The sequence below is a fragment of the Rattus norvegicus genome, chromosome 14, assembly GCF_036323735.1.
Source record: "Rattus norvegicus strain BN/NHsdMcwi chromosome 14, GRCr8, whole genome shotgun sequence".
Lineage (NCBI taxonomy): Eukaryota > Metazoa > Chordata > Mammalia > Rodentia > Muridae > Rattus > Rattus norvegicus.
The window spans coordinates 40701404-40727182 of record NC_086032.1 but is presented as its reverse complement, the minus strand read 5'-3'; the positions used below and the strand labels follow the sequence as shown (position 1 = coordinate 40727182).

At 44.1% G+C, this 25779-nt stretch overlaps 1 protein-coding gene across 8 annotated transcripts in view; it reads right to left on the bottom strand.

Moving 5' to 3' along the window:
* Atp8a1 (ATPase phospholipid transporting 8A1) overlaps nt 1-25779 on the bottom strand; it is a 242534-nt gene that overhangs the window by 184283 nt on the left and 32472 nt on the right. For 4 of the 8 annotated variants that reach the window (XM_039092730.2, XM_063272922.1, XM_063272923.1 and 1 more), the window contains 4 exon segments: nt 23101-23215; nt 21518-21617; nt 20533-20631; nt 15601-15646 (listed from right to left, as the gene is read on the bottom strand). In XM_039092730.2, coding sequence (XP_038948658.1) covers nt 15601-15646; nt 20533-20631; nt 21518-21617; nt 23101-23215 — 360 coding nt within the window. 8 annotated transcript variants of the gene reach the window in all.

Here is a 25779-nt window from a genome sequence, read left to right as displayed (position 1 = left end):
CAACAAAATAACAAATCCCTTTAAAACTTTGATTTGAAGCTCACATCTTTTAACTCACGGTCAAACCATATCTGTCCATTTACATATGTCTCCACTAATCTTCTCTTAGATACATATTCAAATTTTTCTGTACATTGACCTTTCATAAGTTATTCTGATATTAAGTGTCTTTCTTTTTTAAAATGATGACTTAAACTTCATTTTAAATCCATTACTGATAATATATACAAAGCTTTGGCACAATCATCTTTTTAATCTAGAAGCTTACATCTTCTTATGAGTTGAGGTGTAGCATTTTAAAATTATGATTAATAATACTTTCTAAGCAACTTAATTTTTCTTTATGCTAAGAATGCCGCACATGCTTTTAGAAGGGTTTGTTACAGTCGTCTGCCTCACTGCTCATCTCGTTTTCAAAAGATAACAATTTCTCCTATTATGGACAAATACCTTTGAAAATCTACAATTATTTTACTAATAAAAATGTCCCATGGGGTAGAGAGATGGCAGGGCTAAGAGTGCAGGCAGAGGACCCAAGAGTGGCTCTTAGAATCCATGTCATGCTAGTCACTATGATTCCTAGTTCCAGGGCCCAATGTCCTCTTCTTGTCTCTCTAAGCCCACGTGCAAAAGTGTAAACATGAACACACACACCCATACGTACACATAAAACAATAAAATCTTTTTATTAGATATTTTATGTATTTACATTTCAAATTTTATCCCCTCCCCCTCCTCCTCCCTCCCCCGCTGCTTCTATGAGGATGCTCCCCCTCCCACCCACCCACTCCCACCTCAGTGCTCTGGCACTCCCCTACACTGGGGAAATGAACCTCCACAGGACCAAGGACCTCTCCTCCCATTAATGCCCAACAAGCCATCCTCTGCTATATATGCAGCTGGAGCCATGGTCCCTCCATGTGTATTCTATTCTTTGGTTGGTGGTTTAGTCCCTGGGTACTCTGGGGCATCTGGTTGGTTGATATTGTTGTTCTTCCTATGGGGTTACAAATCCCTTCAGCTCCTTCAGTCCTTTCTCTAACTCCTCTAGTGGGATCCCTGTGCTCAGTCTGATGGTTAGCTGCAAGCATCCTCATCTGTATCAGTACGGCTCTGACAGAGCCTCTCAGGAGACACCCATATCAGGATCCTGCTAGCAAGGATTTCTTGGCATCAGCAAGTAACTGGGTTTGGTGGCTGCATATGGGATGGATCCCCAGGTGGGGCAGTCTCTGGATGACTTTTTCTTCAGTCCCTGCTCCACTCTTTGTCCCTGTATTTCCTCCTGTGAGTATTTTGTTCTCTCTTCTAAGGAGGACTGAAACATACAATCTTTTAAATCTTTTAAAAAAGTCTTGTTTTTAAAATATATTTTAATTTCCCTCTTCTAAAAAGGACATGAGGTATGTATGTGTGTGTGTGTGTGTGTGTGTGTGTGTGTGTGTACATGTGTATGTAGTATGTGGGGGATACATGTGCACATACATGTATATGGAGGCTAGAAGGTGACACCAGATGTTTCATCCAATCTTATCTTTTTGGTTCACTGAGGAACCAGATGCTCAGTGACTGAATAGTCTGCCAGGCAGGAGAACTCAGGGGAGTTGCCTATCCTGCCCCGTGCTAGGGTTACAGCCAGTCACGATTCTAACTGGCACTTTAAATAGATGAGGGGATCTAAGTTCTGCTCCTCCTGTTTGTATAACAGAATTATTACAATGGAGCCACCTCCCTTAGTCCTGATAAATGGCTTCCTATGACAGAGCTACCCTTTACTCCCCGTGATCACTCCTTACCATTCCCTTCCCCCTCCCTATGTTCTCTGTGCTCAAAGCACCATGCCCGTTCTTGCCCCCTTTTACACATGATTCTGTGGCAGGAGCATTCCTCCACCCCCATCAAGTTAACCCACCCGTCTTCCACATCTCAGCTTTCATACAACACTCTTGGGAGCTTTTGTGGATACCTGGTCACAATAAATAAGCTATTTTCCTTCAGAGTATAGAACCCAGTCTTACATATGTAGTTGGAGAGGACTTGTTTCCTTTTCAGACTCCAAGAGCCATAAAAGAGTCAACCCCTCCTATCCTGTTTACTCTAGTAAGTCAGGGTTACAACGCAGCCACTCAGAAGCACCTGCTAAGTCCCTGTTGGATGGAGTGCTGGGTTCACTGGTATTCGGTCATGTTTGAGAACATGAGAAGTCTGAGTAGGAGTTACATAGGTGTATTGACGATACGACCCCTCTCCTTAGTAAATGTCACATTAAAAATAACACGCACATAGCATTTAATATACAGTTGTAGAGTAAACCACTTTAGCAGTTTCTTTAAAAGTTCATCACAGTTACCGTAGGACCTGGAAGTCCCACTACTAGGTATGAAGCCATGCGAGAAGAGGAAACTTACTTTACATATAACGTGTGCATGACGGTTCACTGTGGCATTACTTATACTAAGCCATAAGTGGAGCCCGCCAAGATGTGCCTCAACTACCGTCCAGACGAGCACACTGTGGATTGTCCATTCAATAGCACAGTGCATGCAATGAAAAGTAACGAAGAGCTAAGGAGATGATGTGGATAAACCCTGAAGACATGGCGAGTGAAAGACTGCAGACAGACAAGGCCATCACAGATTGTACGATCCCACTTATATAAAGTACTTAGAATAGACAAATCCATGGAGATGGCATACAGATTAGTGGTTGCCAGGGCTCAGAGAACAGGGCAGCAGCAGCTGACCACTCATTCATGTACGCCGGTTTCTTTATGGAATACTCAAAATGTGCTGGACCTAGGTGGTGTGGTGGGGTACACAATCTCCTGACTCATTGGAGGCCCCCAGGTTGCCCATTCTAGGATGGGGAATACTTTGGCAAGGCGAGTGATAGCTGAGTAAGAATAGCCACACAAGGATGCAATGAGCTATTTAGACATTTGCTTAAAATAGATTTCTCAGTTTTGTAAGTGGCTAAAAAGATTGAAAGTGTTATGTAACATGAGATGAAGTAACTCCCCTGTTCTCTGATGTCAGCTTGGGGCTACCCCTCCAGCTTCGCCATCTAATCTGGTCCTCTTGAACTGACGCCACTGTAGCAGATGTTTGCTACTTCACGTGTAAAAATAGCACTGGGCCACTCTTCTGGTTCCAGTCAACACTGCCAGTGTCCCAACAGCCTTCTAGAGTGGTCTTCCAGCTCTGCTCCTGTCTCCATGCCCTAAGCCTGCTCCCTTGCTCTAAACGCTGCTCCCTCCAGTTGACCTCCCAGGAATCTCTACCTCTGCCCTACACACACATTTCCTGTTGCTTTATTACTGCAGAGGTAACTGGAAACCACGGACCACTGAAAAGCTTTATCTACCTTAGAAAGCTTTAAATGCAGTGCTAGTCAGGGACATTGTATCACCCTCCTTGGTTTTAAAAATATAATTACATTAATGTTTATGTGTGTATGTGTCTATTCCATGGCCCTTGAGTGGAGGTCAGAGGACAACTTATGAGAGTTCACCTTGTAGTTTTGGGGACTGAACTCAGGTCTTCCAGTTTGATGGCAAGCACCTTACCCACTGAATCAACCCACTGCCCCTTTCTAGTTTGGAAACAGGTTCTCATTCTACAATGTGGGCTGGCCCAGAACCTTCTAAGTGGACTAGGCTGACCTTGAATTCAGACCTGCCTGCTTTGCCTCCTGACTGCTGAGATTAAAAGAGCAAGCCACCACTTTATGTAGTATAAGCAAACCTTGAATTTGTTACAAGTGGAGTCTGGCCTTAAACTTTTTATCCTTTTTGCCTCTACCTCCCCAGTACCAGGTTAGTCATGAGCCACCATGCCTGGCTATCAGTGACACATTTCATCAAGTTGGAAATAAGTGCACTCCTAGTAAGGCAAACAGGTTCAGCAAGGAAAGGCTGAAGCTTCTTCTCACCTCAGCACTACCATCGCATGCATCAAACCCCAAAACACACAGACATAAACATGTATATTGTATACATACATATATACATATACATACATATATACATATATATACATATATATATGTACACACACACACACACACACACACACACACACACACACACACACACACACATGTTTTAGACCTGACAAGGATATTAAGGTCAAAACACAGAGTCAACCAGCTTGTGTCAAACACTGACTGGCATGGCTGTGTGAATGACAAGTGGTCAGGTGGTGAGGCAGACAGTAAGACAGTCGTTCAATGGGTGAGCTACTTGCCACAAAACTCAAGTACGTGAGTTCAATTCACACAGACCCATGTCCACACGGTCTCTAATCAAGGGAGCCGGTGTGCGGCTACATGAAAGGACAGAAGGGAAGGAGCTCAGAGGTGTCTAGGCACAGCTCCCTGGGGGTCCTGACAATGCGCTAAAACATAGATTTTGAATTTCCCTGATAAATATAAAAAACTTGTTTTCAGGGAAGCCTGGGTAGAAGTTTCCATAGTTCACATGCACTAGTCAATCAAGTCAGATTGTAGCTTGTTAAGTCAGGTAAGTAATCAACCTATGTACACTCTTAGACTGATATTTTTTAAAAATCCTATCTACTAACTACACTTCTGATACATCAAAATCAGTATAAACTCTTCCCTGGTAAACAATTTCCCAAGCACCATTTCTTTCTTTCTTTCTTTTTTCATCTTTATTAACTTGGGTATTTCTTATTTACATTTCAATTGTTATTCCCCTTCCCGGGTTCCGGGCCATCATCCCCCTAGCCCCTTCCCTCCCCTTCTGTATGGGTATTCCCCTCCCCATCCTCCCCCCATTACTGCCCTCCCCCCAACAATCACGTTCACTGGGGGTTCAGTCTTGGCAGGACCAAGGGCTTCCCCTTCCACTGGTGCTCTTACTAGGATATTCATTGCTACCTATGAGGTTGGAGCCCAGGGTCAGTCCATGTATAGTCTTTAGGTAGTGGCTTAGTCCCTGGAAGCTCTGGTTGCTTGGCATTGTTGTTCATATGGGGTCTCGAGCCCCTTCAAGCTTTTTCAGTCCTTTCTAAGATTCCTTCAACAGGGGTCCTATTCTCAGTTCAGTGGTTTGCTGCTGGCATTCGCCTATGTATTTGCTGTACTCTGGGTGAATCTCTCAGGAGAGATCTACATCCGGTTCCTGTCAGCATGCCCTTCTTTGCTTCATCCATCTTGTCTAATTGGGTGCCTGTATATGTATGGGCCACATGTGGGGCAGGCTCTGAATGGGTGTTCCTTCTGCCTCTGTTCTAAACTTTGCCTCCCTATTCCCTGCCAAGGGTATTCTTGTTCCCCTTTTAAAGAAGGAGTGAAGCATTCACATTTTGATCATCCGTCTTGAGTTTCATTTGTTCTAGGCATCTAGGGTAATTCAAGCATTTGGGCTAATAGCCACTTATTAATGAGTGCATAACATGTATGTCTTTCTGTGATTGGGTTAGCTCACTCAGGATGATATTTTCCAGTTCCATCCATTTGCCTATGAATTTCATAAAGTCATTGTTTTTGATAGCTGAGTAATATTTCATCTAAGCACCATTTCTTAAGCTGCTTTTGGGTGCAGGGTGTAGGAGATTCCGATGGTAAACAGCTCATTCTAATCACCAGCCCATCCTGCCCTGATCTGGGCCGAGGCTCAGACTCACACAGACAGGAGCTCTAGACACCATGCATTATCACAACCCAACCAACAACTCCATTTAGATGAAATCCTGAGTTCCTCTTCATCTGTGCCATGGCCAAGTGACACTGAACTCTATCTGCGTGACTGTACCCTGCAGGAGCAGGTCTGTAAGGTGTGCTGGTGACTTCTGGGTAGTTCGTTTTCTACTTCCCATCGGACTCAGTCAGACTTCTTCCTTAGGCATCCACAGCAACATGCTTACGAGGAACAAGTGTAATTTCACTGTACTGACCACAACCCTGACAGGCACAAGCCACTTCAATCGTGTCAATGTGGTAAATACTTGATATTTAGTCCAAAGTCTGCATGGGCTTGGATTAATCAATGTGTATGCTGCCATTATGTCTCAGCGCTGTTAAGAGCCTAACTGAATAGAGTATGTTATGCACTTGCAGCAGGATCCTGCTTTTCAACATTCGTTCCATGGGTCTGCAGCACGAGAGACATGGCAGACATGAGGACGTTTCCATCCTCTGCTCCCCCTCCCCCCACAACCAATGTCCTCTGTCCCTGAAATACAAGGGACAGGAATAAAGGAAACACACAGCTTGATGCCACACACACCTTAGGCTCTGAATCTGGTGATGTGAAAACAAAACAAAACAAAACAAAAAAACAAAAAAACAGGCACAATGTGAAACATTCGAGTAAATCAAGGCTTGGGCACCAGCCAAGGACACTTGTCAGCCACAGTTCACTGCTGGCTTTCTTTTGGAACTGGCTCCTGACATCTAACCCTTGGAACAATTAAAACAAGCACCATCTCATGCAGTGTGCTGGCAAGGGAACCAGGAACCCAGCTTTTTTAATCTGTAGCCTCCTCTACCTTCACTCCAACTACTTTGGAGGAAGCAGGAAGTGCTGAAGTGTCCTTTGCCAAGAGGCTATTAAGTTTTGTTGGTCCAAAGGTAACAGCACTCCCACTCTGCTTCCAGAGGAGATGATTAACACTGCTGCAGAAGGAGAGCAAGCCTGGGGCAGCAAAGGATCTTGAATGGCCTCTAGGTGCTCTGACAGCTCATCTGAGCTGTGAACCTCCTCCGCCTCTCCCCTGCCATCCAAACACACCTGCTACAGTTTCCACACAGTCTAAGGAGGGTGACAGCATGCACTGCAGGGTTCAGACATTAAACAAACACTTCAAAAAAAAGGCTGTTTTAACCCAGCAGGATACTGGCTGGCAGCCTTGGTGCAGTAGGCTTCTTCTGTGAAAGGCAAACAGTCATTTAGAGGACTTGGGTCCTTCCTCACCAAAGGCCTGGAGGAGGCCCTGGGAGTCAGACAAAAAACACTGCAGCCTGGCTCATTTACACGCCCAGAGCTTCCTAAAGAGATGTCACCCATCTCCAGAATGAAAGCAATCTGTCACAGGGATGTCTCTGAAAGTTACTGGCCACCCTTCCTTGGCAGTCAGTTACTTTCCAAAGTAGGAAGAAAGAGGCAGATCTTAAAGTCTATCATAGAGAATGGAATAGAAACACACATGAGCACACACACACACATGCACAGACACGCACACACATACACACACACACATACACACACACCTGCACACTCACACCCATGCACACACACACTCGTACACACACATATGCACACACAGGGCACACAGACACACACACACATGCACACGAACACACACAAACACACATGCACACACACACCCATGCACAAACACACACAGACACGAGCACAAACACACACACACACATGCACACACACACCCACACATGCAGACACACACACGCACACATGCATACACACACTCACATACACACACACCTGCACACTCACACCCATGCACACACACACAGACACGAGCACACACACACATGTACACACACACATGCACACACAGGGCACACAGACACACAGACACACACACACACACACACACACAGACACAGAGGAAAGGTAAGTTCTGGTGACTCTAGACCTGTGTAAATAAAAGAAACGGATACACTCATACTGAAGCACCTTTCACTCTCCTAGCACAGTCTCACTGTAGAGACGGTTCAAAGGTGGAGTCGTGGTGTGGCCCAGAAAGACAGTACATATAGGTATTTTGTCTAAACTTGTCTATAAGGCCAAACTGAATCTCTACATATAGTATCAAGCCATTGTCTTCTACTGACACAAAGGACAAAGGAAATGTCATCAGTCGGTGTCTCCTGAGTAGACTGTTCACACTGGCATCAAGTCAGCTGAAAGCATTTCTATAAACTCAATTATAAAATTTTAGAGTGGCCTCCAAAGCCTGTTCCATTGCCAGTCACACAGCAGCACTGAGATCCCATTCCAGGCATCCAGAACTCCTGGGTAACTCTAGCAATCTGTGTTTTAAGGAGTCCTCTGAGGGACTCAGAGCTATAATCAAATTTGAGAGCCTGCACCTTAAAAGCAAAGGTACAGAGGAAGTAACAGGACAAGAGTAAGAAGATGAGGAGGGGGAAGTTGAGGGGGAGGGGATAGTTGGGGAGGGGGAGGGGGAGGATGAGGAGGGGAAGGGGGAAGGAGGAAGAAGATGGGAGGGGAGGGGAAAGGGAGATGAGGGGAGGGGGGAGGAGTATGAGGAGGGGGAGAAGGAGACAATGACAGGGTAGAAGGAAAGCCAAGAGCTAGGCAAAGCAGCAATTCTGAAGTCAGACCTCTGTTTATGAAACTGTCCTCTTGTATGTCCTCAGAGGGTTTTGTTCCTCTGCAGACATCTTTGATTTATGGGAGAAAGGAAACATAAGCTGGGTTGTATTTCTCCACAAATAAATACCACCTCCCTATCCCAGGTTATAGTGGAGGATTTCCAATGCGCTCAATTTACACACACTCCTAAGACATTCAAACTGGTTTGGAAATATTACCAGCTTTTGAGATGTGTGAGGTTATTCACGCTGTGCATGAACATAACTTTCAGCCCTGGGAAACCATCCTTTCAAAGAACTGTACACAGGTAAGCTGATGTCCGTGTGGCAAGGCACACATGCTCAGGCTCACTGGATGCGAGGGGCTCACGTATGGGGGGAGCCTGCGGTGAGACAGGAGGCACTGCTCTCTCTTTTTAGTTCTTTTTTTTTTTTCCGGAGCTAGGGACCGAACCCAGGGCCTTGCGCTTCCTAGGTAAGCGCTCTACCACTGAGCTAAATCCCCAGCCCTGCTCTCTCTCTCTCTCTTTTTAATAGGCCAGTGAATTGGTGTTATTTTAATGCTTTGTCAGCTCTGAAGAGAACTGAAGCAGATGGACTCTGCCCTGTTAGTGGGTCACTTCAGATTGAATTACCCAAACAACATCTCCATGCCGTTTCTCCAGAGGACTTTAGAAGTAAGTGGTTTCCAGGGGGAAGCAACCACCAACTTCCTGCACCACAGGCTCCCATTTGTCTGCTGATAATCTCCACCTCTCTTCCACTCTTGAAGAGGCCCACGCAGGATTAGGGAGTAAATTCTAGGTGGAGGTCAGTGTGTAATGTTTAAGTGTGCCTAGATTAGGAGGGCTAGAGAGAAGCTCATAGGTTTAGAGCACTTGTGGCTCTTGCAAAGGACCCGGAGTGATGGTCTATAACCATCCTAAGTCCAGTTCAAGGGAATCCAATCCCCTCTTCAGACCTCACAGGCATCAGGCACACATGTGCACACAGACATAGGGACAAGACATCCATACACATAAAAATAAAATAATAAAATAAATATTTAAAAAAACAGTATGCCTAGGTTAAGAATTTCATGCCACCTTTTCTACAAAATTAAATTACAGAAAAAAGTTCATTAAACAGAGGCATTTTTTTTAACAAAATGCCCACTATCATAGTAAGAGAAGGTAATATGAAAACGAAGTCTAGTAATATTGGCTCTCATCCAAGCAGGTGGCTCTGTTTCGCACACCTCATTTTCTGGACATACACACAGTGTCCTGTAAGGAGTAACACACAGTGTCCTGTAGGGAGTAACACACAATGTCCTGTAAGGAGTAACACACAGTGTCCTGTAGGGAGTAACACACCGTGTCCTGTAGGAGTAACACACAGTGTCCTGTAGGGAGTAACACACAGTGTCCTGTAAGGAGTAACACACAGTGTCCTGTAGGGAGTAACACACCGTGTCCTGTAAGGAGTAACACACAGTGTCCTGTAGGGAGTAACACACCGTGTCCTGTAGGGAGTAACACACAGTGTCCTGTAGGGAGTAACACACAGTGTCCTGTAGGGAGTAACACACAGTGTCCTGTAGGGAGTAACACACCGTGTCCTGTAGGGAGTAACACACCGTGTCCTGTAAGGAGTAACACACAGTGTCCTGTAGGGAGTAACACACCGTGTCCTGTAGGGAGTAACACACAGTGTCCTGTAGGGAGTAACACACCGTGTCCTGTAAGGAGTAACACACAGTGTCGTGTAGGGAGTAACACACCGTGTCCTGTAGGGAGTAACACACCGTGTCCTGTAGGGAGTAACGCACCGTGTCCTGTAGGGAGTAACACACCGTGTCCTGTAAGGAGTAACACACCGTGTCCTGTAGGGAGTAACACACAGTGTCCTGTGGGGAGTAACACACAGTGTCCTGTAGGGAGTAACACACCGTGTCCTGTAGGGAGTAGCACACCGTGTCCTGTAGGGAGTAACACACCGTGTCCTGTAGGGAGTAACACACCGTGTCCTGTAAGGAGTAACACACCGTGTCCTGTAGGGAGTAACACACCGTGTCCTGTAGGAGTAACACACCGTGTCCTGTAGGGAGTAACACACAGTGTCCTGTAGGGAGTAACACACCGTGTCCTGTAGGGAGTAACACACAGTGTCCTGTAGGAGTAACACACCGTGTCCTGTAGGGAGTAACACACAGTGTCCTGTAGGGAGTAACACACCGTGTCCTGTAAGGAGTAACACACAGTGTCCTGTAGGGAGTAACACACCGTGTCCTGTAGGGAGTAACACACAGTGTCCTGTAGGGAGTAACACACAGTGTCCTGTAGGGAGTAACACACCGTGTCCTGTAGGGAGTAACACACAGTGTCCTGTAGGGAGTAACACACCGTGTCCTGTAAGGAGTAACACACAGTGTCCTGTAGGGAGTAACACACCGTGTCCTGTAGGGAGTAACACACAGTGTCCTGTAGGGAGTAACACACCGTGTCCTGTAGGGAGTAACACACCGTGTCCTGTAGGGAGTAACACACCGTGTCCTGTAGGGAGTAACACACAGTGTCCTGTAGGGAGTAACACACCGTGTCCTGTAAGGAGTAACACACAGTGTCCTGTAGGGAGTAACACACCGTGTCCTGTAGGGAGTAACACACAGTGTCCTGTAGGGAGTAACACACCGTGTCCTGTAAGGAGTAACACACAGTGTCCTGTAGGGAGTAACACACCGTGTCCTGTAGGGAGTAACACACCGTGTCCTGTAGGAGTAACACACCGTGTCCTGTAGGAGTAGCACACCGTGTCCTGTGGGGAGTAACACACCGTGTCCTGTAGGGAGTAACACACAGTGTCCTGTAGGGAGTAACACACAGTGTCCTGTAGGGAGTAACACACCGTGTCCTGTAAGGAGTAAAATACCGTGTCCTGTAGGAGTAACGCACCGTGTCCTGTGGGGAGTAGCACACCGTGTCCTGTAGGAGTAACACACCGTGTCCTGTAGGAGTAACACACCGTGTCCTGTAGGGAGTAACACACCGTGTCCTGTGGGGAGTAGCACACCGTGTCCTGTAGGAGTAACACACCGTGTCCTGTAGGAGTAACACACCGTGTCCTGTAGGGAGTAACGCACCGTGTCCTGTGGGGAGTAACACACAGTGTCCTGTATGTCCTGTAGGAGTAATACACCGTGTCCTGTAGGAGTAACACACCGTGTCCTGTAGGAGTAGCACACCGTGTCCTGTGGGGAGTAGCACACCGTGTCCTGTAGGAGTAACACACAGTGTCCTGTAGGAGTAATACACCGTGTCCTGTAGGAGTAACACACCGTGTCCTGTAGGAGTAGCACACCGTGTCCTGTGGGGAGTAGCACACCGTGTCCTGTAGGAGTGCGTGCAAAGCTGGGGCTTTAAAACAGCACTTCCATTCACTAGGCAATTCTAAGTGATTCCAACCGCCTTAGTCTGTGCCGAAGCTCTATCGTTTCCCAGCCCTCTATGTCATGATTTTACACGAGATTCTCATAGCATTCCACAGAAAATGGAGGCATAGTTTTATAATTTAAAGAGAGAGCTAGTAGAACCACCATGATGAATTCATATGGAGACCGGCTTCAGTGTACACACGACAGTTAAATGACAATTGACTAGTCCACAGAGACGAGTTTGGCAAAACAACCCAGTTCAGGGGGAACAAGGAGAGACACCCCGCCATCCGTCCCCTCTCCCCTCTCTCTTGTGTGTGTGTACATGCGTGTGTGTGTGTGTGTGTGTGTGTGTGTGCGCGTGCGCGAGTGCACATGTGTGTGTTTAAGAAAACTGAGGTGGAAAGAGGAAAGCAGAGGAGGTAGAGGTAATTTAGATGCAAGGAAAAACCTGAAGCACTCAAGGATCGCCACATGCTGGGGCTTTGAATAATAGAAGTAATAAGTAGATACCGTGTTCTTGGTTCACAGGAGGCAAAGCCAGGGCAGCAGTGATGGCGCAGTGCCCGCCAGTGAAGGTAAGACTGTGTGAGAGCTACCACACTCATATTCGATCAGTGCCTGTAAAGCAGTCCAGGACACAGTGATGCAAAAGACGACTTGCTTCATCTCGTTCTCACCCCACATCACGAATTCTCAAGAAGGCTCCTTACACCTCCAGCCTCTGCTTTCCTGTTGTTATCTAATGGATACGTGCACATGTGCGTGCAGTACACACCCACCACACGCACGCACACACACACACACACACACACACACACACACACACACACACGCCACATGCAGCATCTGCTAAGACAAGACGCTAGGCAGGAAGCTATAGATAAGCAAGCGATGGGTTCGTCCTCTACAGTGTTCCTGTCTATCATGTACAAAACAGCTTCACAGCAGCACACTAAATATAAAGAAAAGCCATAGACCACAAAGCTCACCCAGATTCATGTGAACTTGTTAGCATCACTTTAAGCTCTGCCCCTTCTCTGAAACTAGGTTCTTGGAAAATAATATAAAAGTCACATTTGTCATCTCACTAAGCCATCTGCTTAACCAACATATGGATCTCCAGGGCAAAAAGTGGCATTTCTCCAAAAACATTGAGGACAAGCCCGATGTAGAGCCTAGTTGTAGCATTCCGAGTCGGAGCCAACCTCTGTAATTCTGTTGGTAGGAACGAGGTGCCAGACAGTTGCCGGCTATAGCTAATGGCTGAAAACGTTGGAAATAAATTATCAGGTTTTTGTTGTTTCCTAAATCTCTAGGGATGACTGGAGTGACAGACTGGGAAGGCTTTTTGGTGTCTTACCCATAAGATAAGAGAACACTCGTTTGAGTAGGAATACCCAAGAGTGAATCCTGGCACTGCAGTAAAAGGCATCTTCTCATGCATCGTGCAGTCTTGGCAAACATTTAGAAAATCTAAGCTTAATACTTTAAATCTCTGTCAAAATTAATTACCTGTCATAAATCTCTCCCTCCCCCGCCTATTCGCCGACCACTGTCTCAGCTCAGGAAGGCAAAGTGAATTTCACTCTGGTCTAATGACAACAGATGGCTCTCATATTAAGTAATTTGAGTTATCTGACAGCAAATAGCATCCTGTTCAAACAATTTTATATCTCCCTTCATCTGTGGAACCAAGAATACCAGTGCTCGAACTCGGGGGGTGGGGTGGTTAAGCAGGAAGATGCCAACCACTCAGGAAAGAGTGCCAAGCACCACCATTAGTTCTTGGCTACAGGACTTCCAAGGACCTGGTTCCTGGAGCTGAGTCTGTACCGTTCGTTTTACAAGCTAGTCTCCTTTACACTTCGTGGGGAAGCTTCACTCACACGTGTGTGGTCTTCATTTGCAGACAGAGAGATGATACAGAGAATGAAAAAACCAACCAAGAAGGCTCTGTACCTGAACAGCAACATTTTGGGAAACGAAGACGTAAGTAATCAGGGTCCCTCTGACCTAAATTCATACCGCCATGACAACTGTTCTTCAAGGCTTGCAAAAGGCCTACCACCAGTCACCGGAGCCTAGAGTCCTCTGCCAGTGGCAATGATGTACTAGAAAAGTATTTGAATAGCTGCACTTCAAAGGCTTCCACTGAATATTCTAAGCCACGCGCTAACAAATACAAGAGCTGCACACTGTCATAATACCAGCACCCAAACATCTAGACAGCGCCCCCTTTTGCCCTTAGGATTGCGTCTAAACTCCTGGAGCAGCTTTGTGTCCCTCTCCCATGAGCCTTTCTGTCCTCCATCCTGATCCCACATGTTCCTCCTGCTTCTTTTTTGGCTCCTTAGTCATAGCTACTGAGAATAGACAAGGGGATGCCAGACTCTCCTTTGTCTAGCTTTTAAGGTCTCATAAAACTTGACCCGAGCCCATCTTGCAAATCATGTGTCTGTTTCTCCCTGATAGGAATCTCTTGGGCACTCGATGCTCTAATAATAGCGCTATCCAGAAATCAGGAGGTGTTTTTTCCCCCCTGGCTATCTTCTCTTCCCCCTTCCCACTCAACCCACAAGCAAAATGTCATCCCCATCTCTCTCTATTTATCCACAGTCCTTCCAAAATTTAAGACCTACCTCGTGATAATCCAGGATTTTCTCCCTTTTGGGGTTTTATAGCCTTGGACATGGGAAACACCATTTGCCATGAAAATCCAATGAGACATTGAAATGGCGCAACCCAGTCTTCATCATCTTCCCAAGTCTCTAATACTGTTCTTACACATTTTTTCTCATGTGTATATACCTTAAAGCTCATCAAAGTTAAAATTCTCATTTGATCTTCTCTTATATCCTCAAATAATCTTTCAATAGAGACCCTAAATATTTAGGCTAATAAAGACACCCTCCTCAAATGTATAAGACACTACCTAGCAGTGAGGTCTTTGGTAGGAAGTGGTGAGAAAGTGGGAGTACATTCTAACAGAGCAGTGGTTCTCAACCTTCCTCATGCTGTGACTCTAATACAGTTCCTCACGTTGTGGTGATCCCCAACATAAAATTATTTCATTACTATTTCATAACTTTAATTTTGCTACCGAAATGAATCATCACGAATCAACATCTGATTTGCAGGGTATCTGGTATATGACCTCACAGGGGCCTTGGCTCACAGGTTGAGAACTCCTGCCATAGAGCCTCTCCCACAGGAACAACAGTAGATAACTGTGCTGACTGACTAGGTGGTGCTGAAAGGTACCTGGTTTCCTTCTCACCAGAGAACTGCAGAAGGAAAGGAGTTTCTCAGTGGGAAGCAAGCTCAGAGTTGGCATAAGATGTCTGCTTTCAAGTTCTAGATACTTTTTAAAAACACGAGAGCCATGGTCTTTGCCTGCGTTGAAGGTCATTTTGGTTGGTCTATTCCAAAATAGGCTGTTAACACCAAGCCCATTCAGAAGCTGGCCTGGATTTTACTGTGCATTATTTCAATGTTGAATTCCATCTGCCTCCTTCGAACAAGTAACAAAACTTCGGAGGATTTTCTATCATTTCTACAGCCCAAACTCTTCATAAATAAAATAAAGCCATTTTTATAGTTTAAACACAGTGTATAACTGTAGACCTTATTAACAGTCTATTCAGAAGTGCATAGCTGGGGAACATGTAAATATATTAAAAATGTGGCTTTTTCAAAAATATCACTGTCACGTGAATTCAACTCTTGAGGAAGCTGAGCTGGGCAGAAAGTATTCCAACACCACAGAGTATTCCCAACTGAATCATATGTAAGCGAAGAGTCTGGAGATAGGACATGGAGCAAACTTGGTTAACAGAAGAAAAAAGACAAACGGGTCTTACCTTGTGTCTGTTTCTTGTTCACGGCATTATCGGCTTTGTGCCGTTTCTAAAGTTGAGAACAAAACAAAAACTCAGTGAAAAAGTGAATGAGACCCACCAAGGAGAAGGCACTCAGAGTAAACAAAGATCTTTTAACTTAGGCCTCAGAGTTTCTGTCTTTCTACACTGGAGATGGGGGTGTTGTTGGACCGTCCCCAGCTTCCTCCCAAGGTACTCCTCCCTGGTGGTGCCCCTCAGAAAGTTCTTAGATAGCAAATAGGTAGAAAAACATTTAAATCATACTAGAAAAAAAATGAAACAAAAGTCAGACTTAGTCTACTGTCTAAATAACCCACTTAGATTACCCAAGAGAACCACGCATTGTGACTACCACTTAGTAATGGGATTAAAGTGTTTTCAGTGTTTTGTGAAACTCATTATCTGACTACGCTCAGTACATCCTCCATAAGAAAGGTGCGCTGGTGTCTGCTGACAACTAGAAACAAGTTCACCTGCCACTTTCAGTAGTCTCTCTCCTCAGTGTTCACACTACCTACCACCTAGTTCAGCCGGGAGCCTCCGCTGAGGGATAGAGTCTAATCCTCCTGGTTCCCAAAGCACCCACAAAAGTAAAGAGTGAGAGGTGAGTTCCAAGAGCTACCTAAACCAAGATTTTAGAAGTGTTAAAACAAAACAAACACCGACAGCACAAACAAATAATCGGAAGGCCAGAAGAAAGGCAAGATGCTCACGGTGAGGGGCTGCCCTAGGGGCTACTATCTCCTCGGGCATTCATCCTGTGGCTTCTGTCTAATCTGACAGCACGGGGAAGACTACCCTAAACACAGGCGACATGGCAGGAACGTTTTGAGTGTAACTAACCCCTTGTTTTCAAAGATCCTCTCTTAGAAAGCTCAAGCCTGCACTTAGCTGTGAGAATTGAGAACAAATACGCGTAATGCCTAAGTTTTCCACTTGAGAAAAATAAGGGACTCAAGAAGCATAGTGAAAAGAAGTTCTCAAGAGAAACGTGTGAAGTCAGCACACCTCTGAGCCACAGCGGCATCTAGGGTGAATGGAGTAAGAGTTACCCACACCAACAGTGTGGATCGGGTTCCTCAGAGTATCAGCCCCCGAGCTACACAACAGACAAACGCCTTGTTTTCCATGTGCCTTTGGCCTGCTCTTCAGAGGTGAGATTAATCAAGGCTTCGTCTCTGCTCTCTCTCACTTCTCCTCTAAGTTAGCTCAACTTTTTCACACCAAGCCCATCACTGGGGCTGCCTATAGTCCCTCACCCATCTTCCCCCTCCCCGCTTTCTCTGGTACTGTCCCCTTCTCTGTTTCAAAAGGGCCTTGAAGTGAGTCCACGCTGCAGTCTGTTACCTTAGCCCAGACATGGAGCCATGAATCCACATGGAGTAGACCAGTGGTTAGAGACAGAAAATCAGTCAAATAGGCAGGAGATGCAGTGTTAGGTAGTGACGAATCTGACAACTTGATTTTGAAATATTCGAAATATTTAAAACATTTTTTAGACTTTTCACCACTTGTTGTAATATGTCTTCATCTTTTTTGCCAGCTATTGGACTAGTATATCTTGTTAGCTAAAAATCTGTTTTTTTTTTTCTAAAATTGATATTTTGTCCTTTAGTGAGGACCATTGAGTTACCAGGACATGTGACACCTTCTCCTTGCCTGCTGTCAATGGGGCATAGCCCTAAGGATATCTCATGCTTCACTGAATGCTAAAGCAAGCCTGGTGACTGCTTCATTGTCTAGTTCTTCTACTGGATGCTCATCTCCAGCCAGACTTCTCTACTCGGTAGCATAGCCTGCTATTTGGTACCTGCACCTCACAGACTTTGAATAACTAATCATTTTGCAATGAGTGAAATCTACAAATGTTTAACAATTTTCTGGCAAAAAAAAAACCAGAATTTTTTTTATGATTTTAAATACTAATCTAACAGACAACTCTTAATTCCAATTCTTGACACAAGGATTGGCATTCATTATGACAGAGGTTTTGAGAAGAGATTTCTATCAATTCAGAGTATTACAAGTATGTACATGTTTACTTTTGTTTATATATATGCAAATATTAGTTTATATTGTATATATGTTTTTATTGACACAAAAATAAAACAACACATTATGTAAATATAGGCAAAGGATCTGGAGTGGCTGAGTCTTTACTATCTCACATGCAGACAAATCTTAGATTTTATTCTAAAAATGTACAATGATAACATAGGATATACAGTTTTTTAGAGTATACGCTGTGTTTTATTTCTGAGGTATAGGTGGAAGACATAATTAGTCTTCACAAACATCTAGTTCCATACTTTTGTGGATGCAAAGACAGCATAAATGCAAAAGGTGTTATTAGTTGTAACACCTGCAAACAGATGTTGTTACCATCGAGGCCCCAGCACTTGAGAAGCGCCATCTCTATTCCCTCTGCCCTTCTCTGCTACAATGAGCCCTACCGTTCTATCCAGCAGAGATTTAATTCATTTTGCCTCCCCGAGTGACTACACTGCCTGTCTCTAGCAACCACAGTGTCTTTCAGAAAACAGAAAGCAGACATATATTGGGCCACTGACATATTGAATATGATTAACAGTGCAACAAAGTTTAAACACACCCTAATCTATATCCTAAATGATGACAGGCATCTATGCAGTGCCCTTGTACCCTAATCTATATCCTAAGTGATGACAGGCACCTGTACAGTGTCTTTGTGTTTCTGTTGAGTGAATGTGTGAATATATGACTCATTTTAAGTCATCATATAAATAGTTCTTTGTCCACCTACTTAAACTATTACTTCTTTTGTTCTCTCCTCTGGAATAGTTGAATATGTACTCCATGTTAAACAATCCCTATAGTCAGTATCTTTAACAGTAGTTTCACTAAAACCTCCAACAAGTGAAATCATTACTGCCTCACAATATGAAGACGATATGTTCGAAGAGCTGTCTGATTAGCTTCCTTCTAATGATATCGAATTATTGTATTATGCTCTATTAAAAATACTTCTTGAATACAATTTTACTTAGTGCATATTTTGAAAGACAGTGAAATAGATAGATAGATAGATAGATAGATAGATAGATAGATAGATAAAATTGAAGAGCAGAATAGAAGACTGCTAACAAGCAAGGCTTCATCTATTGCCATAGCTGAACTCCAACACTGGCTCTCAGTGGTTGACCTCTGGCAAGCAACTTTGGCCTGACTATTCTTTCTCATTTGGAAACTCAGAAGAAGATCAATAGTGACTTTGTGTCTAACGTACATTCTAATAAATATATAGATGGGGAACAAGTACATGGAACCAAACAAGCACAGTAAATGTTACTTACATTACTGCTGGTGACTCTGGACTGAGATACAACCTGGGATGGACTTTTGATCCCACCACTTTTGGGGACAATGCTTATGACCTCTTAAAGCCCTAGCTTCCTTGCCCTTTTCCTTTTAAAATCTTAAAGAATTTTAAAACATTCTTTTAGTAGAGCATCTATATGTGTCTTTTCAAAGGACATTAATATTTTAAATTATGTACACGACTGTGTATCTGTACATGAGGATGTGTGCCTGAGTATGGGTGCTCACAAAGGCCAAAAGAGGATATCTCATCCCCTGAAATGTGTTACAGGTAACTGTGAGCTTGGAACCAAACTCAGGTCCTGTCCTGGAGCAGTACACATCATCAAGCACTGAGCTGCCATGTCCCCAGGTCCAGCTTCCATGCTTTAAATGGAGAACTCCTGAAGTTATTTTGGGTGGATTAAATAAAAAACAAAGAAGCAAGCTCAAACCCAATGGCACAATGACTAATGAATTACAGAAAAACCAGGTTAAAGAAAGAAAAGAGTCCACAAGGCAAAGAAAGAGACAAAAACCATAGTGAGGACCAGTCCCCGGGGGCTGTCAAATCCAGCCAGAGCTTAAAGACTGGAAGTGAGGGGGAACAAGCTAAGGAAAGGGAAGTCTTCCGATCTCCAGTGTGGGTCCAAGAAGGATGCCACCAATCAAGAGGACCACAGTGCCTCAGACACACGGACGGAGTCAAATAGCTTTAACAACCACTGCTACTCAGAGCCTGGCGGCCACAGATATGGCATCCCAGGACTCCAATCCTAGCACACACTCCAATTCAATATATTTTCTCTTTTAAATAATATTGATAAAGTAACATTGTAGAAGTAATATTGTTATTTGTGACACTTGGGGCTGTGCATTGATAAAGACTTCCTCGGTCTCCCCAACTTGACTCTTCTAAAGACCAATAGGAGGTCGTTTTAGACATGCAAAGACATACCATTAAACAATAAGAAACATCAAAACTCCACATCATAAAACACAGTGTTGGCTTCCTCAAATATGACAGTTGAAATATAATAGAAAAAGTCTAAAGTTATTTGGGGGAGCTCGTTTTACAAAGGTGACATTGACTTCTTCCTATCATGGAGTGTTAAAAATAGCAAACTTACTCTTTCTTTCAATAAGACAAGATAAATGGAGAGGAAACTCAGAACACTAAAATAGAATGAGAAGAAATCAAGGCATCTAATAAGGTAAAAACCATAATATTTAACTTTAAAAATAAAAAGTACAAATAAAACCTCGTTTATATTTAATTTGGAGGTTATTTCAATTGATTAGAAACAATGATCAAATATAATTTTCTCTTCATGCCAATTTATATATTTAAGTTAATTTCTTTCGTTAATAAATGATAAACCTTAGAGAGCATTGTACTAAGAATCTCTCAATATTAATCTGTTAGAAATTGACTTCAGAAGAAGAAATGCAATTCTATTCATTTTTTAAGTTGAATAGGCATTTAAAAAAGGTCTATACTATAAACAAAATACCTTAAGAAAATAATATTTTAATATATATTTGAGCCAATTCATTTATGAAAAGTTAAATACTTACAATATCTTCTATTATCTCTTTGATAGCTGCCACAGCTAAAATAAACAAGAGAGGAACCAGTGTTGTGTAACGACCTGTTGGCGACACATCAGGAATTTGCTGAATGGGAAAAAAGGCAAGATAACTCTCATGAGAACCAGAACGTCTATAAAAACGTCCTAAAAGGATGATGTCACAGCGCTTCTAAGACATTCCTCTCGGATCTGACTAGTGCTAGGTGAGGTATCTGAAGAGCAGCTAAGCTGCTTCACCGTAAACATACAGCACAGAGAGCTAACACCGTGTAGGATTACAAAAAGACAGAGTAGCATGTAATAAACGATACCACCATCCAAGTGCCTTAGAAAGACAATAAATATCTATAGAAATGTCCAAACAGTCTAATATGAGTAAGTCTATTCTGAGATAATGTTTATTTCATTATCTCTTTATGCTATCTAGATCAGAAAATAACGCTTGGAGCCAGAAAGACGACGGGATGTACACAGTCCAATTTAAGGGTAGCTACCTCTGGGGCTGGCATGACTCAACTTTTCTTTATGCTTTGCTGTATCTTTCAACTTCTTTTACTAACAGTAAACATTTGCTATTTTTAAAGCGTTTTTTCCCTTTATTCAACTATAACAACTAACTTAAGTTGTTGTGGGTGATAATTTTTATAGTGAGCTCATTAGTATTGATACTTTTCACAGAAGAAAAGCTAGCTGGATAATTTAGGTCTCTCTTCTCCTCAACTCCTAAAGTGTGCACTTCTTGCCATAGAATTTATAGGCCACATCAAATATTTGGATAAGCCTGAACCCAAAGACTTGGGGGAGTGCAGCAGACCTGGCCCTGTGTGCATGCAGCAGCACTGAATATGCAGGAAGGCCGGTTAATCTCTGCCTTTCTATATGCCTCAGGGGACTGGTGGGGGTTCTAACAAGCTCTCCCACTTCCTGCACACTTGGCTTCTAACAGAGGTTGGAGGTGGATGGGACTTTACCTGGAGCAGGGCAATAAAGAGAAAGAAGGAATTAGCCGCTCTTCTGAACTGAGAATAGAGGAATCTCGGAAGGAAGGTGATGACGTTGTATTTTGCAGTACTAGAAAGCAAAAAATAAGGAGCATAAAGCTTAGTCCCTCCCACAATTAGCACCCATGTTTGCAAAGTTCTGGTCCCACCTCAGGCGTAATCAGACGACATTTTTGGACAGTTTCAAATTTGGAAACCATAGTGAGGGGTCGTTAATGTAAATGAAAGAGAAGGAGAGGGGAACTGGTGAAACAGACAATGAAGGCTGGATCTCATAGGCTTGATTTTCTCCATAATATTGTAGGTCCTCTCTGGCCAGTTATCACGCAGAACAGTACTAGGAGGGGCACCGTTAGATAAGATACTGCACCATCACATCAACAGAAAAACTTCAGACTTTAAACAAGACCAGACGGTGCAAAAGGCTTCTAGACAACCCAACACACAGCTTTTGCTGCTGTTCTAAGTTGCACTATCTCTGGGGCCTTGCTAGGAACCTGGTGAGGATTCTACACTGTCCAGAATCAGTAAGGCATGAAATGCACTGGTACTGGAAACATCTAGGCTTTCCTCTTGCTACTACATGGAGGGAAGATTAAAGGCACGCGACGTACTCTTCAACAGCCATTCCACTAGACTACGTACAACTTCATAAATGTTCGTTTTCAATGAGTACATCTCAAATTTGGAAAATCCGCCCTAGGGAAATACCAGGATAGGCATTGGGGTGTTCATGTGGCTAAGGGCTACTCAAAACCTAGTGCCTACGTGGGATCGTTTCCTGATTGTTGAAATGAAAACTGTAAGAGATGTAGTAAGGAAGACATTCTTGAAGCATGCGCTATCATACATTATGTATCACAGCTATCAAAAGCCACACTTTACAACTCTGGCTAAAACAAACAAACTGAACCCCACAAAGTTCTTGGCATAGAGTTGTAAAAATTGTTTCTAAGCTGTTAACACTTGGCATGCAAAAGTAACATGTCATTCCATGAACAGGTTTAGAGAGATGATAACTGCCCAGGGGCAGTTTGATTATTGACTTTGATTATTCTGAACCACCAGAGTGTGGGTGCTTGTCCCTTCTACACCCAGGGTGTTAATTTTTGATTTTACCGTTTTGTTTTCTTCTATTTTGAGATGCTGGTAACTGAGCCCAGAGCTTTATGAAGGCTAAAGCATCCACCACCAGCCGCGCCATAACCACTGTTTCTTTCATGGATAGAAAAGAGAAACAGCAGGAAACAGAGAAACTGCACATGCTACTAACTAAACCGAGAGTTCCTTGCAAGCAGAGTTCCCTCGTTCCTTCCTCTCTTTCTCCCTCCTTCCCTCTCTGAAATAGGGTTTCACTGTATAGTTCTGGCTATCCTGGAACTCACTATGTAGACCAGGCTGGCCTTGAATTCACAGAGTTCCAGCTGCCTCTGCCTCCAGAGTGCTGGGAATAAAGGTGTGTGCCACCATGCCTGGCATGCGTCTTCTTCCCACCCATCTTGCTCTACTGCCCAGCCCTCCCATGCCGCCAGACCCTCCCCAGCCCTTCCTACCTGACGTGGTTGTTGCAGAATTTTGTCAGCTGAGGCTGGTTGATGAATATGGTTCTCACTTCCTCTTGATCAGCCAGAGAGGTCTTTTCTGAAACATCATCTGTCTTCTCATAACCTGAAAGAGACAGGCTTCTTAGTGGATGAGCTTAGTGTTTCCCTCTATTACCCTTAGCCAGACCAGACCCATGTTTCAAATCTATTCTACAATGTGATACTCTGACAAGCCACAGGCTTCCCCTTATTGGTGGCATTTCTTTTGCAACAAAGAGTAAAATACATAAAACATTTTTGTTAGGGGTGCTATTTGACATTTATTTTAAAAAGATTCCCTTCTGAAACCATAGTATTTATTCATCTTTCTTAATATAAATGCCCCACTTGGTCTCTTCCATTTCAAAAGAGGATAGCCACAAGTCAAAAATTTTGGACATAGTTTATGTGACAGTTTAAGTAAATCTCAAAAAGAGTAATCTAAAATACACTTTAAAACTTAAACATGCTGAATATTTCTGTCTCGTTTTAGATGAAAATAAGAAAAAAAATTTAAATATTAAGGTTTAAGTAGGCAATCCCCGAAAAGATACAACTAGGTACATTCCTCTACTTCCTCCAGTTAGAAGCACAATTTCTAACTTCGTTCTCAAGATCATCATAAAACCGTTAAGCCACCCCATGGTCACTGGAATAGGGCAGCTTCCCACTTGGCTCCTTGTAGCAAGACTGACAAACACCAAACCAAACCAAACCAAACCCCCCTAAAACCACCCCCACCCCCCCCCCACCACCACCAACAAACAGAAACAAATGGACAAGCAACCCTTTAAATGGTGCATTCTTATTTCCTAGGGAAAACGGGTATGGGGGCTGTTGCCAAAACCTTGCGTCTGATCCCCGCACTACAAACAAAACTAAGCAAGCAAACAAAGCAAGAGGATCTAATTAAGTTAAACCCTCCTCTGCGGGAGAGGACAACAGAAACATTGTATCTGAGAAGCCCATTAGTTTCCTTTTCCTCTTTTCTGTGCCAGCTCTTCCCTAAAAACCTGCTGGCACGTGGCCTTCTGAAGTGCCCTGCACTGCTACAGCCAGAGGAAGCGGCTCTGGGTCCACAGCCGAGTCCTCCCCCATCGCACACTCACCAGGAGGTTTTCTGGCTCTCTGGTTATGAGTCAGCCTCCCTGTACCGGAATAGGAGCTGCCGGGAGCCCTAGATGGTGTGTTACTCATCTCTACACCAGTCAGCAAACAGCAGGTACTTAACAAATGTTTGCCCAATAGACACGCCCCAAACGACAAAGTGGTGGCCTCCTCCTCGGGCCCCATTTTGAAGATTCTCCACCCACTGATAAAGATACTAATGTTAACCAAGAGCTCGTGACAAATGGTCCCAACAAGCTTGCCTGTGGGACACCGAGATAGAGACAGTGGGTATAGGAGACTCACTGGGGTGCTCCAGAGTGAGCAGGAAAGCCGCTTGGTAGGGATGGACTGGACAGCACGCTGACTAAGCACTGAGGCCTACTCGTAGAAGACTTTCCAAATTGCTGAGAAAGCAGCCTGAAGCCAAGTCTCTGCCTGGCAGGGAGCCCCTTGGAGCTTTCCAGGACCAGAGTTACATTTCATCCCTTCCTCTTGAAGGTCACAGCTCCAAGGTAAGCTCTATCATGTGCATTTCTGAGTTTTAGAAATGCCGTCTTCGTGGTCTACCACTACATCATACTGTAGAGACAGCACAAGCTTCATCCCCTACTTTTATATTTTCCGAATTTCACACGGGGATTGGGAGAGGAATCATTTGGTGAAGCGCTTGCTGTGCAAAGGTGAAGGCCTGAATTCAGATCTCGGGAAATCAAAGGCAGAGCGGCCATGGCCACGCACCTAGAATCCCAGCACGCTGGAGGTGGAGACAGGAGATTCCAAGAGCCAGCTGACAAGCTAGACAGGCTGGATTGTCAGACTTTGAGATCAAGTGGGAGACCCTGCCTCAAAGTATTAGAAGGTACAGATAGATCGAGGAAGACATTCCTGGCACTACCTTTAGACGAGACTTCCTTTACAGTTCTGTACTTCTGAGAGCCTGGCCCTGGGCTATTTTTTCCAGGGAGTGATGGATCAGTCCTCCTGAGAGATTTGGGCTAGGGTCTCAAATGGTACGGGAATAGGATCCATATCAAATGTCCATCCCCTTCAGACAAATTTGTATTCAAGAATTCCTATGGTATTCTCTTGGGTCAAAAGGATTGGAATCTAATCTTTCTTACAAAAGAACCTGGGTAATTAAAACAACCCTAATGGATGAGCAGAGGTCCTAAGAAAATTAGACAAGAAACTTCTCTAAAAGAGGCTACATCTAGAATGGTGGCATATTCCTAAGAGTAGGAGCTTTAAAAGGGCTGGATGGTTCTAGGCGTATAATTCCCAGGGGTCAGAGAAAGAGCTGGGCAGGATAGTGTATGTGAAGCTGGGTCACAGAGAACACTAAGAGCTCTGACATACCCTGGCCAGAGGTGAGACTGCGCTCCCAGATGCGCTGACCAAATCTAATACCAAGAGAGGGATCCTTTTCACTAAGAGTAGACAGTGAGAGCCTGAGGAAGCAGGACTATTGGGAACTCTCCCTGAGCACTGCATGGAGCATGGCAATGACAAGTGGAATCCACACGGATGTGAAGCTATAAC